Here is a 23,677-nt window from a genome sequence, read left to right on the forward strand (position 1 = left end):
CGTTGTCGTTGATTTCAAGTTGAATAATGCAAGGCGCGAAGATTCTTCGACGGGCGCGTTGTATAAAATTGTGGCAGCAGTTGAAAAACGTAAAATTGGCTTCACAATCTGAAGAACCTTTCGATTTTTATATTTTATGTGGCCCATAAGCAGAGAAAGATTCATTGCACAGCTGGCCTAACTAGCCGTTCCACTATGTGGCTGGCTGGTCTTCACATCTATGGATATCATCACAAAATATTCATATAATTATGGTCTTCATAAGTAATTTCTTACGAATGGATGTTGTGAAATTAAAACTAATTAAGAAAAAATGATTTTGGTAATGAAATATCACTTTAAGATAGTCTCTCCATCGCATTTTGTTGAAAATTTCAGACTATATTAGTTGAAGACACTCTTCTAAAATTTTCGTAAACCTCTTCTTCCCACCAACTCAAATTGTTACCACTGGAATGGGATAGTACAATAGGGATGTCAGGAAGGGATATCTTAGATGATCCGACAGTATAAACATATGGGATATCATATCAGTTCTAAATGAAGGGCCTTTTCAACGAACAATCTTCTCTGCAAAGTATTAACTCTAAAAGGGTGTATTGCATGAGCTCACTAATCACAGATAAGCTCCTAATTTTTTACTTCACACTTCCCATGTACCAAAAAAGGATAAAATACAGTTCAGGAGATGACCACCCCTTAAACTATAAAAAGTGACTTATACTTGAAGTTATGGTCTTTCAACTTTCATTTGCATTCCAGTCAAGTCACTAAACAAAAGCAATAAAATTGGGCTTGAAAACTATACTATTAGGCTCACTCAATTTCATACTGAATACTCGAGCAAAAAGGAGTTAATAGTCCCCTCCATAAAATGCACGAGGTAGCCATAATCTGAAATGCTGCTTTAAAAGAGATGATGAAAGATGCATAAAGCTGTTAACTGAAAATTGAATGCAGTTGAGAACCAGGGAACAAAACTCTTAAAAGTTGAAATTAAAGTCCATAGTCCTTACTGCCAAATTAGCCGAAAAATATGTATCAAATCCTTAACTTCCCATTCATTGCAGACTTATCTGAATGAATCATTCTTTTATTACTTGATTTGTAAAATTTAAGTGTACTCAGTGCCCTATGAAAGCATACCTGGAATATAGAGGTTACATCAATAAGCTATAGTTTTAGACTTGAAGTATACTCCCAGTAGTTGACACAAAATCAATTGTACAATACAGAATACCAATTTCATGGACTATCACCAATTTACGTAAATTTAAAGCTTAGATATTCTTTTAATATATGTAAATAACATACTTTTTGAGGATGAGAGGATGCCTATTCCACAGAAATGAATGCAAACATTCATGGCTTACTCGTTGAATAACTGAATCATAATTAAATTGTAAATGAATTTGCAAATTCAAAGTCTACTACTACAGCTACTAAGTACCAAATGGGAAAGCAGGGTGTGGAATAAATTATTAAGTTACCACCATAAACATTTAACATAAATCTGCTCATATATTACAAACTATATTACAGGATCAACTGACACACAATAGTACTTAAACTATTATGCACACAGTGAAGAAAATATATATGTATATATATTTTTCATATTTACAAGGAAATTCTGGTTTTTTACCCACAGAGTAAAATAAACCTGCAACTTTCACGGCATTCTTCGCTATTTACATTAATACTTAGTAAAAAACAACCACCTTTCACAAAAACAGGATTTTCTCAGGTGATTTATGGAGTCCTGTAGAGTCTAGAAGTCGGAAACTCAAACTTTCACACCAAATGAATCATCACCCATTGTCAAAACATCACCATAACGCACAAACAGAAAAAGGGCATGTTAAGAGCTCCAACCCATTTAAAATCACCTCCAGGAGACTTTTAGTCATGTAAATAATACTTTTACAGCTTTAAGCCACACACATTCACTTCACATTAGTACACATCACGTATGACGTAATAATGAACTGGATGAAATCAAAGTAGTGCACCTGATGTACTTGGTGGATTACCCACAGGAACGGGGAAATTCCCCTCAGTCCAATGTATAAGATTATGTTCAGGCATTTGAGATGATTGAAAATGGTCTTTCAGGAGCATTTGGGAGAAATTACAATGCATTTGATACGCATCGTTTTCTCTCACAGCATCACCACATAACCGGTACAGATCTGGAATATTAAAGACATCATATGAAAGTTTTGCAGGAAAAAAGTATTAAAAGCAGTTGTGCCACTTTGTGATACTCAAATTAACTTCCAGGAAGTTATTTAAACTTATCAACCACATAGGAACCAAAAATGTTAAATTTTGTGGAAAACACAGTGGGCCCCCACTTTACTATATTAATCTGTCCCAGACTGATCCTTAGGTGAATTCTAATGTAAGCTGAAACGTCATTATTTCTAGACAAGTAATCCATTTTATGAGCATGACTACATGTAATTGTAGCTATCAAAAATGTTTCGTTATCAAATAAAATTGCCCACATAAAATCCTCCAAAAAATGCCATAAAAATAAAATCAAATTTTCACATTCATCGAGGGTAATCTGCACATAGTACCCAAGATATTTTGAGAATTCACAGCAAAGCGAGTGCATCGTGACTGTTCCTCAGCCATTTTACTCCTGTAATTTATAAGTATGCAAAAACAATGGCTGATTTACCAAGAGAGAACAATTACAGCTTTAATTGTTATTTTGAACTTTTAATCCTGTGACCAGATTATCTAAATAAGTAAGCTTTAAGCTTTCCAGAATGAATCTACATTCCGAAAAATGTTTTTGACACATCTAGTGATAGGCAAGGTGTCTATCCCATCAAGTGGTGTTAATTTTTAATGTCCCATTTGACCACATAGAGTGATATAGAAGGGAAGCAGCAGAAGTGTGCTAGAAATATTTTCATTTTTGATTGTGCTAATCCTGTGTGTTAAAAAATAGTATGATATTATGTATTTCAAGGTATTAATTCCATGACTGAACATTGGATAATGGGCAATGGACAAATAAAATGAGCAACATGTATATACACAGAAAAAAAGATTTGATTAAAACTATCAAACTGGTATGATAGGGAGTATTTTTGTTAAATATACTTAAACTTTGATGTAAATTATTAAGCACTTGATTTATTTTACCAAACGCTCTTGATATATTTCATCAAACATTTTGATATTTCATAATATGGTCAATTGTACGAAAGAGTATGGTAACTTTCATTGATGGTATGATTAATTTTACGAAGGTGATTGCTGGTTTGGTAAAAATTATCAAACTCTACATTGTTATGCAAATTTGGTTTGATAGAATTTACTAAGTGTTTCGTAATCTATCGAACTGTCTGTCATTCCTCTTTTGTTTATACCAATACACATTTGCAGTTGAAAGATTCTTAAACAGGCCTTAAATAAAAGATATGTTGGTAGAAATGATTTTGTTTTCATTATTTGTAATGGCGATAACATTTTAATTTTGTTTACATTCATTTTTCTGTTTGTTCCTGGTTTAAATTGCAATATTATCTGTAAGCTGGTGCATCAAAGACAATGATTTAATATCGTATTATCATGGATATTAAAGCTGTAAGGAAATATTTGTGTAATTCGACACATTAAAACTTTAATTAGAGGTATTCCTGAGGTATAATCATTTGCGATCATGTTTAATAACATGTGATAAAAGTCGTCATACTAGACCCAATCCATGCTAAGGATATCACCCAGTGCGTTAAAGTCATCTCTATATCTATGTAAAAAGCCTGCAAATAAAGTTTTCTTGTGCATCTGCACTAGATATTCATATGGAGTGACTACGTAATGCAATTTGTGCATCAAGTATTCCTCTTGAGATTACAAAGGGAAACTGTAGTCACACCTAATTCACATTTCAAAACAAAGGTTGATAATGTGCAATAATGCTATATTACAGCGTTTGAATAAGCAAGTATAATGGCAACCAATTTAGACTAGTTGTTAGAGTCTGTTGCTACCACGCTCCCACGTTCAATGCTTCATGCAGGCATACTATTTTTCCACTTTTTTTTGTATTTCTTTTGCAAGTTAAACTCCTAATTTTATGATTTTCAATCAGAAGTGTTTTCTAGATTGAAAATCTTTAACATGTGAACGCTACATCGGTATTACTATCCTTTCCATTTTGATAGAAATTATAAAACTGGTTTGGTAATTACAGTAAAACCTCTTTACATCGTAATGGAGGGGACCAAAATTTGGGCAATTTGATGTATGGAGGTTCACTATAGAGAGGTTTCAGTGATAGGCACCATTTTTTTCATATCCTTCGGAAATGAAGGCACTACCGTCTTTTAAACCATTATATTTACATGTTTAAACAAACATGCATGCATTAGTGAGCATATATTTATTATTTAATGATAACAGAAAGCAAGCGCTATCGCGTGATTTTTATGTACTATGATTCAAGAGAAAAAAATGTGATCTCTCTTAATTCATCAGTCACTTAAAATGATCAGGATAGTTGGATACCTTTTTTCTTATTTACTCTTAGGTATGCTCTCATATGGAACAAAATGGCCACAACTAATGATTAAAGTGAAAATTACAGCACATTAAAGGTGTTTAAAATGAAAAAAAATAAGTGGGAAACATTTATTGCTGAAAATGTCATTCTATGTACGTAATCATGGCTACATTAATGGTCTCTTGTTGTCCGGGTATGATCTATGGAGGTAGTTAGGCTGTCTCGGGGCTGTCTCCTTGGTATGATAAGTGGAGGTTTTATGAGATAAAGAGGTTCACTACAAAGAGGTTTGCCTATAAATTTACATGTAAATTGACGAGACAGTAGGGGTGGTATGAAGTATGGAGGTTTATGATGTAAAGAGGTTCACTACATAGAGGTTCTACTGTATTACTGAATTTTTCAATGTGCCATATGAACCCAAAAGTTTGATAAATTTCATCAGAATTCGATAGTTCTAACTAAACTTTTTTTTCTGTGTACTAAGTACATTTGTTTACACTTTTTCACCGCTTTTCAGACATTTATAGAGACATATATTCCATTAGGTGATGTTTCACTGAATATTTGCAAAATTACAACTTCATAACTACCCAATATTTTTTAATGACGACAATCAAGTGAAAAAAGCAAGAAAGTTGAAAAGCGCTTTCTTCAGCCAGTACTCCAAACATTAATAAGAAACAGTAAGTGATTAATAATCTCTTAAGAAAATAACCTACCGAAGTATAAAAAAATTCCATTCCAGAAAAGTAAAATAATGACGAGATCAATGCTAAAACACAATAAGTTATGACATTCTATAAAAGACAAAGTTCCCAAAAACAACATATTTAACACGTTGATCGCCATGCCGGTCATAATGATATGAGTCGAGGGGCTCCCGTCACGCCAGTCATACTGAACGGCCTCCGAGCGACTATTTCAAAGTGGATTTCTGACGCCGGAGTGACCGGAATCTCTTGCTAGCGTATGGACCATGACTGTTGTGGCGTCAGAATATAAATATTTATTTTAAAGTTAAGTACAAAAACACATTTAATGTTTTATGATCCGGGAATACTTAACGGAATGAAAAACACTAATGGCGTCAGAGGACATATCTACTAAAAACATCATGGCGGTCAACGTGTTAAGCACATGTGCAAGATCAATTATAACTCCACATTATTTCACACAATATACCTAAGATAACTTAGACATTTGATCACTTTAGGAATGGATACACTTTGAAATTCCATTTTTAAAGCAATAACCTCAATGTTTCATCAATTTTTTATTCACACTTTCTTATTAATTCAAAAATCATGCCTTGGAAAGATTAAAACATGATGTCTCTACTTCATTAGATGAAAACTTTATGCTGACTACCGACAGAGAATGGTGCTAGATGGGTTTGTTACCGTCGTGAGTTAAATTGTAATACAGTGCTAAATACTGCAGCACAACTATACTCTTCGATGCCTTGCATGAGTTTTTCAACTTGCAAACAAGGCCTCGGAATGCATATTGTTTGCATGTCAAGGACTTACGGTAATTTAATTTATGCAGGATCCCATCAAAGATTGTTGGTTGGAACATCAACAAACACTATATGCAAGTTCATATAACATTAAAGCCTGCATGGTCATTAGCCAATCATTCTCTATCAACGAATTTAAGTATACCGGGACTAGCCACGGTGATAACTTTTACGGGAGTCACCCGCAATCCGCATCCCGGTCAAGGCGAATGATTTTTTCTCTGTGGATTTTTCGCACATTCTCTATCATTTAAATTGCAGCATGTTTTGTATTAACTAACCAATGACACATTATTCTAACTATAGAAAAAAACAACTGACATACCAGTGGTAAACTAAATAGGGAAGTAAATAATTATACATGTACAATAAGTTCCAATGCCACAGCCTGTAGTTTGATCAGAATATAAGTGTCTGTAAATGAGTTCCAAACGTCTTTTATTATGAATACTTAATATTGCTAACAAAATCTGAATGGATTACCTTTACAAACTGCCACATGGATTAATTACTAGATAACTTACCTTTTAAAATAGCTGATGCCCATAACTGTACATGTACATCTGGAATTTTACTAGCAAGCTGCATTGCCGGGGTCACCATATTCATACTTTCCCTGCTATTGCATAAGGATAAAAATATATGTCCCAAAAGAACTAGTGAGCAGGATGTCAGTCTATTTAAATCCTCTGCATTGGCCATTTTGAGAGTTTCCCGAAGGTAGCGCCTACAATTGAGAGAAACATAAGATTTAAAGGTTAAAACATTCAAAATAATCATTTAAAAAAACAATCAAAATTCAACGAATATGTTACAAAATAATGAACTCACTTTGCTTCATTGTAGCGAGCTTGGAAAAATGACTGGAGGCCTTGGACGTAATACGCAGCTGCACGTAAACTATGGGAGCGAGTGGGCAATGTCTCTGGATTAATTCGCTCGAAAAGAGCACTAAAGTCTTGCTCTCTTTTTGCCCTAAGATAAACTATAGCTAGGTTGAGATTGGCAAATGTCCACAGATCACGTTCTTGAGATGTCTGAAAAGAAAGGGAACATGGATTTTAGAAAGGCCGAACTATTTTCATTTTTTCTATGATGAGCAAGAATGGCACTTCATACACAATATTTAGGCAGTACAAAAAATTCGGAGAATGTATCAAAATTTGCACTTCAGTGGTGACAGTTGGATCAATAGATTTAATCTGAGCTCAGCAAATATTATAATGGACCCTGTCCTCATTGAAAACATACTGCAGTTGTTGTGTTGAAGTAAAAGTTCTTATGGCTTATCAACATGTGTTTACATCGACAGTGCGGTATTCACAGGACACAATATTTTTAATGAAAATTATTAATTGATTTAAAAATATTTATTTATTAAGTTTTCAGGTGTTTATTTTCTTACTACATGTTTATCCGTTTTCTTTAACCCTGGTATAAATATATAAAATTTATTTATACCAGGGTTGAAGAAAAATAATATATACATATGTAGTAAGAAAATAAACACCTAAAATCTTAATTCCCAGCATCCTTAATCCTCCGAGCATCTTAAAGCAGAGCCAGAATTGGCTATCACACAAATGCACTGGTATTGTTGCTGTAAATTGTCATAAGTTTGCAACAAAAGAGAAAAGGCTAGAATTAACATTAAATTAGGAAAACAAGAGCTTTCAGAAGCAAGAAAGAAATTGTCATAGGCAATGGACAGTTGGATATCACAGGGTAGTAGAATCATGCTCACTTCAACATAGTTCTAGGTATAGTCTGAACATGGAATGCTACAAGTGTTGGCTTTTAGAATAATCTAAAATAACTGAACACTCCCGACAGAGAGGCACCTTTATGGAGTCAACCGCAAGAGCAAATATGCATGCAAATGAAGATTCATAAACAATTTCCACAAATCTTACATAACATGGCAGCTTGGATGACATGATAAAGTGTGTTTGATCAGCCAAAGTAAATATACACATACAAACATAATATCTGAAACCTTTGAAAAACTTACCCTCAAAGCAGCACTAAATTGAGCTTCAGCAGATTCCATACAATTCATACTCATGGCATAAAGGCCCAATAGTGTGTGGAGTTGAGGCCTATGAGTGGCAAGGAGGCGTGGCTGCTGCTGACAGAGACCACAAGCCTGAGATATTTCCTGCAATGCCATTGTCTTGTTCCCCATAACCAGTCTACACATTATTATGTGTTCCAGGAGCATTAGTTGAAATACAGACAGTATTGGCTTATTATCCAAAACTATAAAGAAAGACAAAAACAGGGGACTTAAAAATTGTGAGGTAAGATCATTCCTGAAAGTTGACCACTAACAATTTTATGATTTTGCTGCCCTCCCAATGTTCATGCCATTGTCAAAATGAACATTGATAGAACTCATACACATTCAAAATGATTGATTCACAAAATATCTACTGACCAAATTATGTAATACCTAACAGAAAACAATCAAAACTTCAAATTTAACCATATCAAGCACCGAAAAACAGGATCAATCCCGAAGACTCGGTAAAAAGTCGAACTAGTAATAGTTAATAAAACATAAACGAATCAAAAACCATATCCTTAAAGTCATTATCACACTCATGATTTCCACAACAGTAATGTTACAAGTAAGAAAAATTGTGTTCTGTTCTGACTGAATCTAAGAGGGAAACCAAGGATACCTCCTTGATAAAATCATAAAAACCCTCCATCACATCAAAATAAATAAAAACACTCAATGATGCTACAAGATATAAAGGATATTTACTTTTTTAGTTATTAGCACATTTCATTTAGTTTCCAATAATAAAGTTAGCCACTCCAAAACATGGAAACTGAGACAATAATTAGAACAATTGGTATTCTATTGGAGCCACCGAAATCTCTGTTTTATTCAAATAATTTGCGAATACCGTGCACCATTGAATAAGCAAACAAAAAACTTACTTTTAAGTTTCTCTATTTGCATAAGAGCTTTATCCGTATACTTCTGTGCTTTGTCCATATACCCAGCTTGCATACTGTGCATGGCAGATACAAGGTAAGCTAGGACACACAGGTGTTCCTTAGGCATCCAAATAAACATATCTCCGACATTTGTAGAGAGTAGAGCTAAAATAAAATAAAAATTTAGTCAAAATAATTTAATCAAAGGATGGATCAAATATATATATATATATATATTTAAAATAATTATATAATAGCAACAAATAAGGGCCTATTTTAATCAAAGATGAATGCTGGTGTTGCTTTCATGGCACATTAACCTGTATGAGTTATGATCCAATTGGATGAATTCATGAATGAACACAAAAATGCACTGTGTAATCACCCAACTTGTGAAAAATGTATGCACAGTAAAAAGAACCTGTTTCAATTTAGTTCACGCAAATGCATGTTTTCCGTTCCGATCCACAGTTCCATTGATATCATTCCATTCTGATCTAATCGCTCATCCATTTAGACTTTAACTAATACGGATTAATGTACTGTGTAACCACGTATTCAGAATTAAAACAGAAAACAAAAGAAAAGCAACTCAGATCTAACTAGGTTTGTGCATTTTTATATCCACTTTCCTGTGAACTAACATTGATCAAGCATTCACTCATTAACTCTATTGAGTTAGTATACATGGGTATACCCAGCGGGAGGTAGGAGGAGTCAGCTGACCCCCCCTAGCAGCAAAAATAAATTTGGTTCAAAACAAAATTTTTGAACAAATTTACTTTTGCAGAAAAATTTCATTACTATAAGACATGGATCTAAAATAAAAATCATTATTTTTTTCAAGAAAATAATTTTTTAACCTAATAAATTACTGTCATAATTTTCTTAAAATGTTGGTCTCATTAACCTTTTCTGTAATAAAATGTTACAACGTGAACTACCACGGCTTGCCCCCCCCTCCCTAGTTTTGATCCTGGGTACACTCATGATACTTTGTCATCTGGAATGTAGACTAGAATTTCTTCCAAGCATTAGATGCACAACTTGACAACATGAGCCTTGAAATAATGGATTATCAAGCTTGACACAAAAAATGAAAACAAGCATATAAGAAGTCAGTATGAAAATTGTTACTTTTCCAAAAAGAGGATTGAATAAACAGTGTTTATCCTTACTTTCAATAGTTGGATAGGATGGTAGCATAATAGTCTGAATACATTGCTGAAGCTGCTTTAACCAAGGTTTCACACTTCTAACTTGTCCAGCCATTAAATAATGACAAACCTATGGATAGAAAAATCGTTTAAAATTAATACCGGTGCTCACTAAAATAAGCTATAATAATGATCACTACGATTACTCGATCATAAATCCACAAACCATACCTGCAAAACCAAGAAGAAAACTTTCAGGTATTCCTTCTGATGCTGATTCCCCTGCCAAGTATCAACAAGGTGGCCAGCTTGATTCAAAAGCGTATGCACCTCATGAAATTTCTTGTCAATTAGTAACAGCTGAAAATTAAAAAAAAAAAACACTTACTTACGGTTAAAAAAAACTTACGATAGGCACTACATTCGAACACGGAATAGCCTCAGTCATACCATGGTAAGCTGGTTATTTTTCGTACGAACAGTATTTAAATTTAAGGTAGCTTCAATAATGTTAAGAAATTTGGGTTACGTTATGAAGCGAGCATGTATAATTAGCCACATTTGTACATTATGAAATAACCTTCGTGAAAGCAGCATAAGGTTTATTTGGATCATACTTCAACTTAGGGGTTAAAAAAGGCGGCTGATCCTTTTTTAATAATTGAAAAAAAAACAACTCACGCATAAACCTATGTAAACAAGTCCCTTCTCACAATTAAAGAGTACACTTACCATTCCTTTACTTAAAAGAAACAAAACTCTAGTGTAGCTAGCAGCTGATATGTTTGCATAATCAACCCCAACTTCAAGAAGACTGTACGCCAATTGGTAGTATTTTTCACTAGCATGGATTTGCTGAAAACATAATATCCACATTAAATAATTGCCGATGCCTCACAACATAAAAATTCAGAACAATTCACACCGAGGGCACCTCAATGCATGAAGCCACTTACAGCTAATTGGAAGATTAGTCTGCAATGCCAATATACACTATGTTGAGAAATTTCAATTGCTTTCCTCAGTATAGCTTTTGCTAAATTAGAATGGGACTGCTGCTCATACAACTCAGCAAGAACACTCGCCGCTTCAAATTTAACATCATCAAATCCATTTATCATCTCCGCAATGTTCCACTGGAAGTAATAAACAAACCGTAGCAGCCGAAGCCACAATAACAAACCACCGTAATTAGGCCAAAGTATTAGCACAAAAAATAAAGTAAGAAACACCAAAAACACTATTGATATAAGCACAAAAATTGCCTGCACTTTCAAATATCAATGTTATCGAACTCACTGAACACGAAATATTAAAATAAACACTAACCGCTAGCTCCAAATGGCTTCTGGCTAAATCTACATTCTTAGTGTGGGTCAATAATATATTACCCAGCTGCAAATGAGTTCTGGCCCTCACCCGTGGTGGGGGCTTGAAATTGAAAATAGCTTGCAAACACTGTATACATAACTTTATGTTAGGAGGACTAGACGTACGAAAATTTTCCGCCAAACCGAGTAGCGAGAGATACCAAGCGTCTTGCGAAGACGCCATTTTGACATTTCTGCATTCGGCGTCTTTCTTATGTTTGTAAATTCAAACTTGACGTTACTCATCTGTTTCTAAAGGCGGATAAATTTGAAGTTCTTATCGTACAGTCATCAGTAGCGCGCTAACTCCTAAAAGGAATTTTGCTGCCCATAGATGACTCTTCGCCTATAATAATTGATTTGAATGCTATATTTCAATCACATGTATTTATTTCACGTATATTAAGGCTTATCAGTGGGATGGAATGATTTTATCACGCTAATAATTATTTCGGATTACACTGGACGGCAAAAAATAATTTTTTCTCGAGCCCTGGTACCATTCCTACTGATTCTTATGTAAAATGATCTCCTGAATCCGAATATGACATCCGCTTTCCTCCATCACCCACCATTTTCGGGGGGCAGCCCCCCCCCCCCTCCCCCCCTCTGAATTTCATCACTTTTACAATAATATGTTATAGGAATGAAAAGGATTATATCAACATTTATATTTCTTACTAGGTTTTTGAGAGGTGAAAAGTTCTAAAGCATGATAATTAATGATAAGGATGTAGACTTGGGGGGATTAGTTTCCGTTAATGATTTTAAAAAACCCATTAAAAATTATCAACCTTTCCTTTTTTCGCAATTTTTTCACTTATTTTCTTCATTTTGAAGCTCCCATTTCATCTTCCCCTACCCGAAATATGCCAGAATGATGGAAAATATATCAACAGCTCATATTAGCATAATAAAAACATTAACAAGAACACGGCATAGAAAAAATAATGAAAATTTGTGCCATTGGTTCAGAAGGTACGCTACCACGCTGGCGCCCTCAATACCACACGCGCATCAAGAAAAAGAAAAATAACAAATGTGAAGAACGATGAATAACAAAATTAATTTGGTATTTGATTTACCTTTATACACTGAGGTAGAAGTTTCTTATACAAAAACCAGCAGTAGGCCTGAGATACATACCAAGATGCCCGCATTCAACTTCTCTGAAATTCTCCTCTGCTATGGTGATATCTTCATTGAACCGTTCCCTATGCGAATTTGAAACTGCTCCAAAATATTCTATGAAAAGGTCCAGGTGTGAATGAAGGAAATGCATTTTTAGTGATATGTTACACCCCATGGCCTAATACGCTGACAGCAATTCTTCGACATGGGCGACATAATCATTACTACATTGTCACCCAAAAAGTGCTAACACACGTTTCTGAATCCAAGGCAAGCTCAACTTGCTTTATGATTCAGGTGTTTCATAAACGTCGAATCTTGGAAAAGTTTCCCATTCTGGGGGCCCACGAATTTCTTCCTTGGTTTTAGCCTCACTAAAACGAAGACTTCAGTTCAAAATTGAAATTCAGCTCCTGTCTTGTCGATTGCTTTCACAAAATATTTCATCTGCCCTAGTTTGATGTGCAATGGTGGCAAGTGAACATTTTCTGTCGGAACCAGGGGAAACATGAGCGACCTTTTTATAACCATGTATGGAGCTTTCTCGCAGAGGCCAGTTCCGTAAGATGTAATGTTTTTCTCAGGCGCGGCTGTTGTATTCACAAAGGAAGCAGTTCAGAAGCAGCAATAGTAGTTTGACCAAGTATTTCGTCAAATTACTGTAACAAGTGGTACAGCAAACACTTGGAGCTTAATCCTAGCCCTGACCGCCAATTCGGCAGTCAGAGTAAAATTTATATGCAGTTTTAAGAATTAAAGAAAGAGGTTATTGTTGCGATGTTTTAGTCAATTCACCGCAAACATAGCTGAAGCGATGAGGATGATTTTTACACACGCGTAACATAATTACACATTAAATGACGGTAATAATCACAACTCAAGTCCACATACTGACATTAACTCGGAAAAAGCCGGAGTACAACAACTTTTACTGTTTTGGACAATTTAAACTACTTTTAAAAAAGGACCCTCGTCCAGAACACCAAAAGAGTTGACTCTTTTGGTGTTCTGGACACCAAAAGAGTTGACTCATTAGAGGTATACTGAGGGAAGTTGACGACAACTTCAATATACATAATTGGTTTGAGAGGCTGATACTTTGTGGAACTCCATAATTAAGGAGAAAGAATAATTTTTAAGTCCAATGAGAGTATAAAAATCTCAATCTTATATTATTCGTATAATTAGAAAGTATTACCTTTCCTTAGTTGCGAAAGCAAGAGAATTCCCGACCAAGCCTGAGCGGGACAGGCGGGAGGGGCCATCGTAGTAAAGTAAATCTTCCAGCCATTGCTATATTTTTTAATTGTTGTTGCTATGCTATGCATCAAAATGTTTTTATTATTACTGATGTTTCTAGTTGTCATGTATTTTTATCATTCGGGGGAGGATTATGTGAAATGGAAGCTGGAAATGTTTTTATATACCTACATGAAAATTTGCGAAAAAAATGCAAAATTGATCATTTTTAATGCGTTTTTACACAATTTACGGAGACTCATTCCCCCCAAATCTACCTCTTTACCATTAATATTATTTTTTTAGGATTTTGCTCCCCTCAAAACCCCTAGAAAAAAATTAAATGCTAAAATAATCCTTTTAATTCCTCCAAATGACCGAAAAGTGATGAAAATTGGAGGGGGGGAGCTCCCCCAAAAATGGTGGAAGATAGGAAAAAACGGAGTTCATATTCGGATTTAGGAGGTCATTTTACAGAAGAATCAGCAGGAATGGTGTCAGGGCCGATTTTCATGCCGTCCAGTGTTACCTACGTTGTATATATTGAAATTAATAACGCCTTCTTTGCGTATATATTACATTACTGAAGAGTTAATACATTTTGAATGTATTTTTTCTATATATTTGACATCATTAATGATTTTCTCTGTATATCTCTCAAAATACTACATGAAAAGTTCAGAACAGGCTTTACACACAAAATCTTGATAAACCCTAAGGCGTTCTCTTCCCAGTTGCAGAAGGCTTGAAAATTCACCAAATTGTTTAATTTATACATGGATTTCCACCAATTTTTAAAGGTTTACTTTATGAATACTTTTCCCATACTGATTTTCGATTATTCGGAAACCACTTGAATGTCGAGTTAAGCATTGTTAAGGTGCTAGGAGTTTCGACGATTAACTGCATAAAATTCTCCGACAATATGCAAGTTGGTTCATTTATATTGTGAATATCAACTCACTCCTTCCTCGCAGGGAGAATAGTTTCCCGATTGTCATTTTAAGGAAAGTATTGCCATTTTGAAATACATTTCTCCTGCACTAAGACATACTGTAATAGCACCAAGTTTTCCATTTTTATGTCCTTCTCGTACGTGTCAATCGTCAATTTGTTTTATGGTCGTGTCATTACAGCCTATCCTTAGCCATATTTATACATTTTACCAGTTGATTTTCAGTATTGATTCATCTAAGTTAGTTCACTAATATAATTGATCGAGAGAATAATAAAAATGTTTTTCTGTAAGAAATTGCCATCGACTTCTCTCACATAAACCTTAAAACCTTAATGCAGCTTACTACGACGAATGGGCGGAGAAAATAGTCATTTAAGCAATACGCGCTGTGTAGAATGAGCACTTGAGATACTTTCATTTACTTACTAATGATACTTGAGAAGCCATTGCTTCAACATGATCGCCGGGGTAATTGCCGTCAATACAGCGTTTCATGTGTTCAAATAACATTTTCTCCTCGTAATGAAGTGAAATGGGCAGTGAAAAAAGTTTAAGTTTAGGTCGTGACTCGGTACATTGGGATTGGTCACACTTTATTTATGATACTTACTTCGATTTTCGAATGATAGCTACGGACCGGTAACATCCAAAGGCAGCGATCGCTGTCCAGTGAAAGTGTTTATTCGTGCCTCCTTTAAATATGTGCAAGCTTCAGTCAACCTGTAAGCCGAGAGGAACCTATGTAGATCTGTCCAAATGATTTATTTAAATAATAAAAAAGATAATTAAATGATTTTTTGAATTGTAATATCGGTGGAATTAATGAAGTTACCGGTAAATCGCATTTATGCAAGTAAAAAATGACTCGTACATAAATCTCTTGCGACAATTAAAAACCGTTTTATAAAAAGTAACTGGAGCTGTACTTGTACAGTAACTCAGGGGTTTCATAGCGCATATCCCCTGGTTCAACTGCTCATCCCGTCAAATCTGACGACCTAAAATGTTTCATCCCCAATTCCCGTTCCAAAATTTTTAATACAAATGTCTCTGCGATATTTTTTGAAGCACACGCCAATCTCAGCCCACGTTATCGATATTTATAGTGTTATATTATATTGATTTTACTTTTAACAAAGCGTCACGCTTTTAAAATCATCATTACTAAACAATCCTAAGATTGGTTTGACAAAACTCTCCATTCCTTTTCTATCCGCTAACCTTTTCATAGCGACGTATGCCTTCTCTTTTATATTCTTTATAACCTATCCTATGTAACTCATTCGGGGTCGTCCCTTGCCCTTCTTCCCTTCCACCTGTCCTTCAATGATTGTCTTCATCAGGCCATCATACCTCATAATCTGATCAACTAAGTTGTCCCGTCTTCCCCTTATGGGTTTTAGAAGATTTCTCTTTTCTCCCAATCTTCCACAGAAAAATGATGAGGATGAAATGGATCGACCGAGGTAGTGATATCGAAGTCCTAGAAAGAGTAGGAGAGAAGAAGAGCCTCATGAAAACCCCGACAAGAAGACGGAACAACCTTAATATCTTGATACACGATGGCCTAATGAAGAAAATCGCCGAGGGAAAAGTAGACGGCAAGAACGGTATAGGAAAACCTCGAACAAAATGTATGGAACAGTTAAAGAAGGATGTGAAAGACAAGAAAGTCGTATATGTGAAAAGATTAGCTGACCGGAGAATTGAGTGGAGAGCTGCGTCAAACCAATGAATAAAAGTGATTACAGTTAATAATGATCAATTAATGAATAACTTTGACAGTTTAAAGTAAAGGTTTAATATTGTTAATTGTATCTGTTAAATCGAATGGTAACGATATTTCAACGATTTAATGCAATCGTTTTTTTTTTTTGCGATTCGTCAATACCTCCGGTAATAATGAGAACAAAGTCGAGATGATATCAGCATCGTACCCGGAACCTAGTTGTCCACGCTGCCACAAGGTAACCAACGTAATGAATAAAACCGTTCATTTCAATACGAAAGTCATGATATTCATCCTGCTTTCGTCAACCTAACGATAGGCTTTGGTGGCGCATAGTCAAGTTTCTTCCTTGACGGAACGGAATTAATATTCTTTTGAATAAAATAAATAAAACCATCCCAATCGGTAGGTTGAAATGAAAAAAAAAGAAAAATAATCGGACGATCGGAAAAAAGCGACAGGATTGATCACACGTTCAAGGTCTCCGAGTCCCACGATGGATCACCAGCAGAGGACGAAGGTGGATGGGCGTGTGTCGTGTGATATTGGCGGAAGGGGAAAAACAGTCGAGGGTGGGTTTGGCGTGGAAGGGGCGGGAGGGGAGGGTGTGAGAAGGGTGGGGGAGTTAGGGGGATCAAATGTTATGGAGAGGGAATGGAGGGGTATGGTATGGTGGAGGAGGTTAGCGGGTTGGCTATGGCCGGTGCATATATACTGGGAGTACATGCGTGCGAACGGACAAGTCCTTTTAGAAAGCCGAAGGAGTGAAAACTACGTTATGTGGTGGTGGATCTCGAAGTGTAGTGGATATCGTGGACAGTAGACTCTTTGGTGCGAGTGATCTTGTGTGTTGACGAGTGAATAATTTTTTTATTATTTTAAATAATTTTCCATCGCCACCAAGGACTATTTTTCAGGTGAGTCATTATAAATATATTCGTAAATAACTTATTTTTTAATTAAAAACTTGATTAGGCGCACCGAGAAGTTTCGGATAAGATGAAATTGTGTTCGCGATAGGCTATACAAATCAGTAACGCTGTACCAGCGACTAACCTGCGTTCAGAAATGACTGCATTGGTGATATGAACATGGTAATTTTGAGAACACATACGCGTTTTAGAGCTTTTGGAAAGAGTTTTTGTGATAAGCAGTTCTTAGAGTTTGTTTGTAGCCTATGAATCTTAATTATTACTCTCATAAGAATTTTATTTTCTATTAATTACTATATGGAAATTAATTCCTATCAAAATAATCGGCCAAAATTTTTACTGTAGGAAAATTAAGTTTTTTTATGTAAGCTAAGGCACTTATATACTTCACTAAGGTCTATTTTCAGGTGAGTCACTATAAATATACGTAAATAAATTGATTTTAAGTAAAAACTTTATTAGGGCGCACCGAAAAATACTTGTATGAGTAAAAATTGTATTCGCGATAGGATACGCAATACAGAAACGCTGTACCAACAACTAATCAGCACTCAGTAATAACTGTATTGGTGATATAGAGTTTGCAATTTTGAGAATATACATGCATTTCAGAGCTTTTGGAAAGGCTTTTTGTGCTAAGCAATTCCTCGAGTTTGTTTGCTAAAATTAATTACGGTCAAAATAATTGGCCAAAATTTTTATAGCAGGAAACATAAGGTTTTTTTTATCTAAGGTGTTCGTATTTTTGTATTTTACTTTTGTATTTCACTCGATGATTGCTAGCCGAGAAACATTGGTTTAAGTTACTCTCCGTGATTTTTTCTATTATTTCAGCAGTTGATATGTAACCTAGAATTTAAAACCTATTTTTTACAACACAAAAATACTTTCAATTAATAATTTTTTGAGCCTTAATCACTGATTGCGCACCAATAAACCATGACCTTCCTTCAGTATTAAAGTTTTCAATCATGCCAGCCGATATCGTAACTGCAAAATTTTATTTTTTCGCGTCGGGTGATGGAAACCGCTTTAATCGCCCACTTGGGTGACAAAATAGGACCGGGTTACGGAGAGAGAAAGTTTTTATTTTTAAAGGCAAACAGGAGGCATGTCTGGAACGTTTTCGTGTCAACTGACCGGCTACAAACGTTCTCACCACTGGTACATCAATCACCTGTTCTGTTGCATCGGGTGAAATCTAATATTTTTCGCACATAACAACAATTTAATGGTTATTTAACTAGAATTCAAACGATTGGATAGCGTATAACCAGTATTACTATCGATGATAAATAATTATGATAATTTTTATTTTCCATGATGGATTAAAAACTGCAAAACTGTATTACCGAATTATGGCACGTCAAATATGAGTATGTGTGTACATAAACGCACATTTTTTGACGTGCCATATATACATGAACACGGAATAAATTCATTTATAATTAACTAAGTATTCAAAAGATTAATTACCAAAAAAAATCAAAATCATAAAAAGTGTACATCAATATGCCAACAAATTTTGCTCTTTTAGATTTTAGACCGATTCATTCCTCACGTACTACGCGGACACTTGAGTAATGAGTTAATTATTTTATAAAAACTCCTAACCATTAAACGGAAAAATATTTCATTGGGGATTTAAAAAAAATCAGTTGCTGGTGCCGTGCCGTTAACACAGTAAATGACGGTACTAGATACTGATTTAAGAAACGAATGACAAATAATGAGTGCATTCCTAGCTTTTAGAGTTGAACTATTTATTCAAAGCACGCGCAACCGCTGTAACTGATTATAGTCTGAAAAAGTTGTTCCCTTCTTCAAAAAATAAATTCGATTTATTTCCAGCATCTCCATTGAACCGTGAATGCGTTTTTTTTTAATTGAGTTCGTTTTTATAAATTACACGGAGAGTGAAAATGCCCTGGATACATTAGGGCACGCATGAGTGTAACGCTCTGAATTGTTTTCAGTTGAATCGCTGAAGCAGTTGATAGTCAACCCACTTGCTCTTTCAGTCGTTACCTACCTACCTTCCACAGATCCTAAGCTCTGGACAATGTTAGAATTACAAAAAACACGAAGTTTTTTAAACCTATTTTATTTTTATCAGCCTAATCATTTTATTTACATTTTTTTACAGTCTAGGCTTTCAATCCTCTAAATTTAATCCTCTCCAAACTTTGCCAGCTGAAAAATCGAATAGTAATCGATAATTACATGTGCAACAGCATCTTAGCAAGTGCGTGGATCTAATTGTAATGCTTGGTCCGTACTTGAATTAGCGTGATTGAGGGGCAAGGTTGTTTAAGGTGTCTGAAAGGAAGATAAAATATTGCCCTCCAAACACTCATAACTTTTGCCGAAAGGAGTTCTGAAGGATAAATTTTTTGTTGTATATTGCCGGAAGTCTTGTGTAAAACAAGTCTTCACAATATCACTTCGACTTTTGAGCCTCTCTTTCCTTGAAAAGTCGTAAAAATATTATATGAATATCGACATAAAAATAAAACGATGGAAAAGTCATCAAATCGTCATCGAATTAGTCAAATATTATCATTTTATTCGTAAAAAGTAGATTCTACAGAGCTACAACACTGTAGTGAAAAACTTGAAACACATGATAGAAAAAGCTAATTGCAGTTATTAATCACCTTGCCTATTCAACACTATTACAGCTACAAATTCATAATGAATAGGAAAGAGATGAGAAATTGACCCCACTGAATCGATACCTTAGGATTACCCATTGAGATGTGGAATAGCCGAGCAACAAGAAATAGACCATTAAAAATCAGCAGACCATCTGCTAACAGCTAGAGTTTTTCGATGCCTATCATATAGGATCCATCACAGAAAGACTTGATCCGTGAATTTAATAAAAGAAAAAGGAAAGTTGCGCGATTCCTCAAAAACTGCTGCGAGTGAAAAGGTAATGTTACACAGCTTATAAACGAATTAGGCGAGGAGCCGCTAGATACTCGGAGGCTTCGAGGCAGGCTTAGATTGGTTGAGCAATTTAGAATACCTCACTATATTTCTAGGTCCAGTAGATAAATTAAATTAAGAGAACTATTTTGCCGAACTGATAGGTATGGGAATTCGTTTACCCCCCCCCCCCCCCCCCCCCCCCCGAACAAAAAAGGTCTTCATTAAATCCTAGTTGGTGTTAAGTATAATCTACTCTACACGAATATACTTTCTTTTTTTTCTTTCTTCTTTTTTTGATGGCTGTTCTAACACTCCACGTTATTGAGGCGGCTTGCGGTGTAGTATATTAATGTTGAATAACAACGACGGTTACTGCCGGCTTGCCAAAGGTGAAGATCATTGGCGATTGACGACACATGATTGTCAAGCCTCATCAATGAGAAAATAATATCCTTGATATTCCCTATTCTGGATTTGAAATGGCTCCCATCTATCGAGGTTATTTCCCCACAACCTCGACACATTTTAATTCTGAAAATGCTGAGACTTTCCAAAACGAGTTAACGAAATTATTTTTTTGTGGAAATTTGACTAAGTTGGGCGGTTCTGGATTAGCATTTGACACCAGCTCTCATAGTTTTCATTCGGAGACAGTCGAACCTTTTCATTTGAGATATTTGTGACGTTGGCCATTTCTGCGCTCTTAAAATTCGTAAATGAGGATGCCGTAGCAACGTCATTGACTTGAAGGTGGTTTGGATGTAATGGTGGAATAATCTTGAATGGAATAACTGTTAAAGGGAACTAAATTCCTAGCAAGCGAGTCGCCTATAGATCTAAAAAGAAAAAAATCACAGATGATTGATATAAGAAGTACATGAACAGAAGATGACATGCTCCTATTAGGAACTTAATGATGGAATATTTACACGCATTTTAACGGTAGTGTCTCCCGTATAAATTAATTTCTTGGCTCACCCTTCATGAACATAGTGGAACGGTTATCTTTATTGACCAGCATTCCATTCCACTATCGACAGTGAAACCAATCGAAAACGCTTTGCCACTGAATTATTCCTCTAATAGCCCACTGAAACCTTCCAAAGACATCATTATATGTTCTGATGACATCAACGCCAGGCCCCTCGCGCATGGCGCGAGAAAAACAAACTATTAAAGAGAGCTTCAAACTGGCGGGAACAAAATTATTCATTTCTAAATCTTAAAAAGTGGGAAATCTCAGAATCTCATAGAGAGTAATTTGTAAAGTCATCGCATTTTCCCGCGAGGGGACAACCATAAACAACTATACACTTTTGTTTAGCCTCAAATCAGGGGGAAACCTCGTTGACAAGAGGCAATCTCGGCGTCTATATCGACTTTAGAGGAATATTTGTCAAATTAAATTAAGCCTTTTGGCCTTCAGGGTTTTCCTCTATCTCTCACCCAAATGCTTCTCAATAAATTACTAAGGAAAATTAAGTAAATATATGGTAATATCTATAGCAGAGCATGGATCGATAAAGAAGGAGCCAAGATCATTGTAAAGTTAGGGTAACACATTATTACTGAGGACACCCCATGATATTTTATTATTATTACATATATATGAATAATTATATCTTTTATCTGCAAGTGTATTTTTAAAATGTCACGTATTATTTTAATCTACTAATTAAATACTTGTTAACGTTTATTAGTAGCAACATTATGAGAGATTAGATGGAATAATGGACTTCATAGTCTCAACCCCGCCTCGGTAAAGGCGTAATATATTATGATCACTGTTATATTGGGGGGGGGGCTTGGATCTCCTCTTATATTCCCCCCTGTAGAATGCAGCAATGGTTTTCCCTCTGTCAATGCATTCTGGATTAATTCACTCCTTCGAAGCGTTATGGAGAAATGGATGCCTGAACGTCACCCAGATGCCGCACTCGTATTGAGAGGATTCTTTAAAACTCACCTCGGCTCGCCGCTACTTATCATTGCATTCCTCGCCAGCAGTAAAACGAAAGCCCCCTGTAATATTTATCTAGCCTCATTATCCCTTCAATTTCCCGATGCAAATGTGCTCCTATATCACGAGCCTTTGACACTCACACAACTTCATTCTGGAGAGTTGTCAAGCCTTGTCGGTATAACGGCGGGATCAGTTTTACCTGGCGCTCTATCACTTGGCGAATGCCAATGCAATAAGCGCGTTATTCAATTTTATTTCACTGTCGATTGTGAAAGACTTTGAACAGTTAAGAAGCCAGCATTTTTAATTTTATAAGACTTTCGCCTACTTTTTGAGATATTCGGGACGAAAAATCGACAACCTAAACCAGTTCGAAGATGAGTTGATGACGTCACACACTCGTGCTGAGCGACTCTCCACACCTTCGTTACTCCTTGGGCTAGTGCATGGTCTTCGTAGGGTTCATTTCCACTCTTACGAGCGATGCGTTCCCTAAATGAAAGGCTCTAGCAAGCTAAACGATTTAATGAAATAGCACCGTAATGAAGCGGCATGACGTCACAAACTCATGAAAAGTTGGTGACAACTTTCGCGTTCCATTCTTTTAGACTTAAATAAGAATGGCTATTGGGGAAGATTTTTTCGTTGTAAATTATCTCCCCTTAGTTTAATCTAATTATTTTTATTAATCACGATTTTTGAGTCCATGTGGACGACCCCATTGCCATAGGTAACACGCACTTACGCAATTCTTTGTTATGCAAGGCTTCATAAGGATTGTGTGAGTCGGAATTCGATTGTTAAGAGGTGAAAGTAAAACCCCTATATCTTCAATTCGTTAGCATTCAGCTTAGCTTCGTCTACTCTGGCGGGTTATCAATGCCTCGCACTTTCTATTCGTTGTGTCATTGTCGTTCCACGACATATACTAAATATGCAGTCCATCACTACACCAATGTCATTTTATTATTCTCAGTTTTATATCCAAAATTATGTTAAGGTTGGTGTGAGAAGCGAAGAATTTGAATCAAAATTTCATAAAATACTCTTCTCACCTTAATCAATCGACAAATAGCCACAAAAATAGTGTTTCTGAGCTAATGATTTTTGATAATTGTTCTTCAAAATTTGCAATTTTAATACAGATTCTAATTGCAATAGTTTTTTTATGTACTGTAAAACCTTTGATTGCTAATATGAATATACTAGTCACTTCGACAAAAACTAATATAAAGTAATTTATAACATGAGAATCGTCATGAAAAAAG

The 23,677-nt window shown here is 35.4% G+C and overlaps 2 protein-coding genes across 2 annotated transcripts in view; one reads left to right on the forward strand and one right to left on the reverse strand.

The window, feature by feature from the left end:
* Window positions 1-1,497: 1,497 nt before the first annotated feature.
* LOC124165656 (MAU2 chromatid cohesion factor homolog) lies at window positions 1,498-11,712 on the reverse strand. Its single transcript, XM_046543131.1, has 10 exons — window positions 11,483-11,712; window positions 11,110-11,289; window positions 10,886-11,008; window positions 10,385-10,513; window positions 10,175-10,283; window positions 8,997-9,161; window positions 8,059-8,306; window positions 6,879-7,084; window positions 6,572-6,774; window positions 1,498-2,192 (listed from the first exon to the last, which is right to left on the reverse strand). Exons 1-10 carry the CDS (start codon window positions 11,705-11,707, stop codon window positions 1,999-2,001), a joined length of 1,782 nt encoding a protein of 593 aa, XP_046399087.1. The 5' UTR covers window positions 11,708-11,712; the 3' UTR covers window positions 1,498-1,998.
* A 5,582-nt stretch (window positions 11,713-17,294) lies between these two features.
* LOC124165080 (mucin-5AC-like) overlaps window positions 17,295-23,677 on the forward strand; it is a 40,911-nt gene continuing 34,528 nt past the window's right edge. The window contains exon 1 of the mRNA XM_046542340.1: window positions 17,295-17,497. The gene's annotated coding sequence lies outside the window, so the exon portion shown is untranslated. The remainder of the gene's footprint in view (window positions 17,498-23,677) is intronic.

This window comes from Ischnura elegans, chromosome 9 (assembly GCF_921293095.1).
Source record: "Ischnura elegans chromosome 9, ioIscEleg1.1, whole genome shotgun sequence".
Lineage (NCBI taxonomy): Eukaryota > Metazoa > Arthropoda > Insecta > Odonata > Coenagrionidae > Ischnura > Ischnura elegans.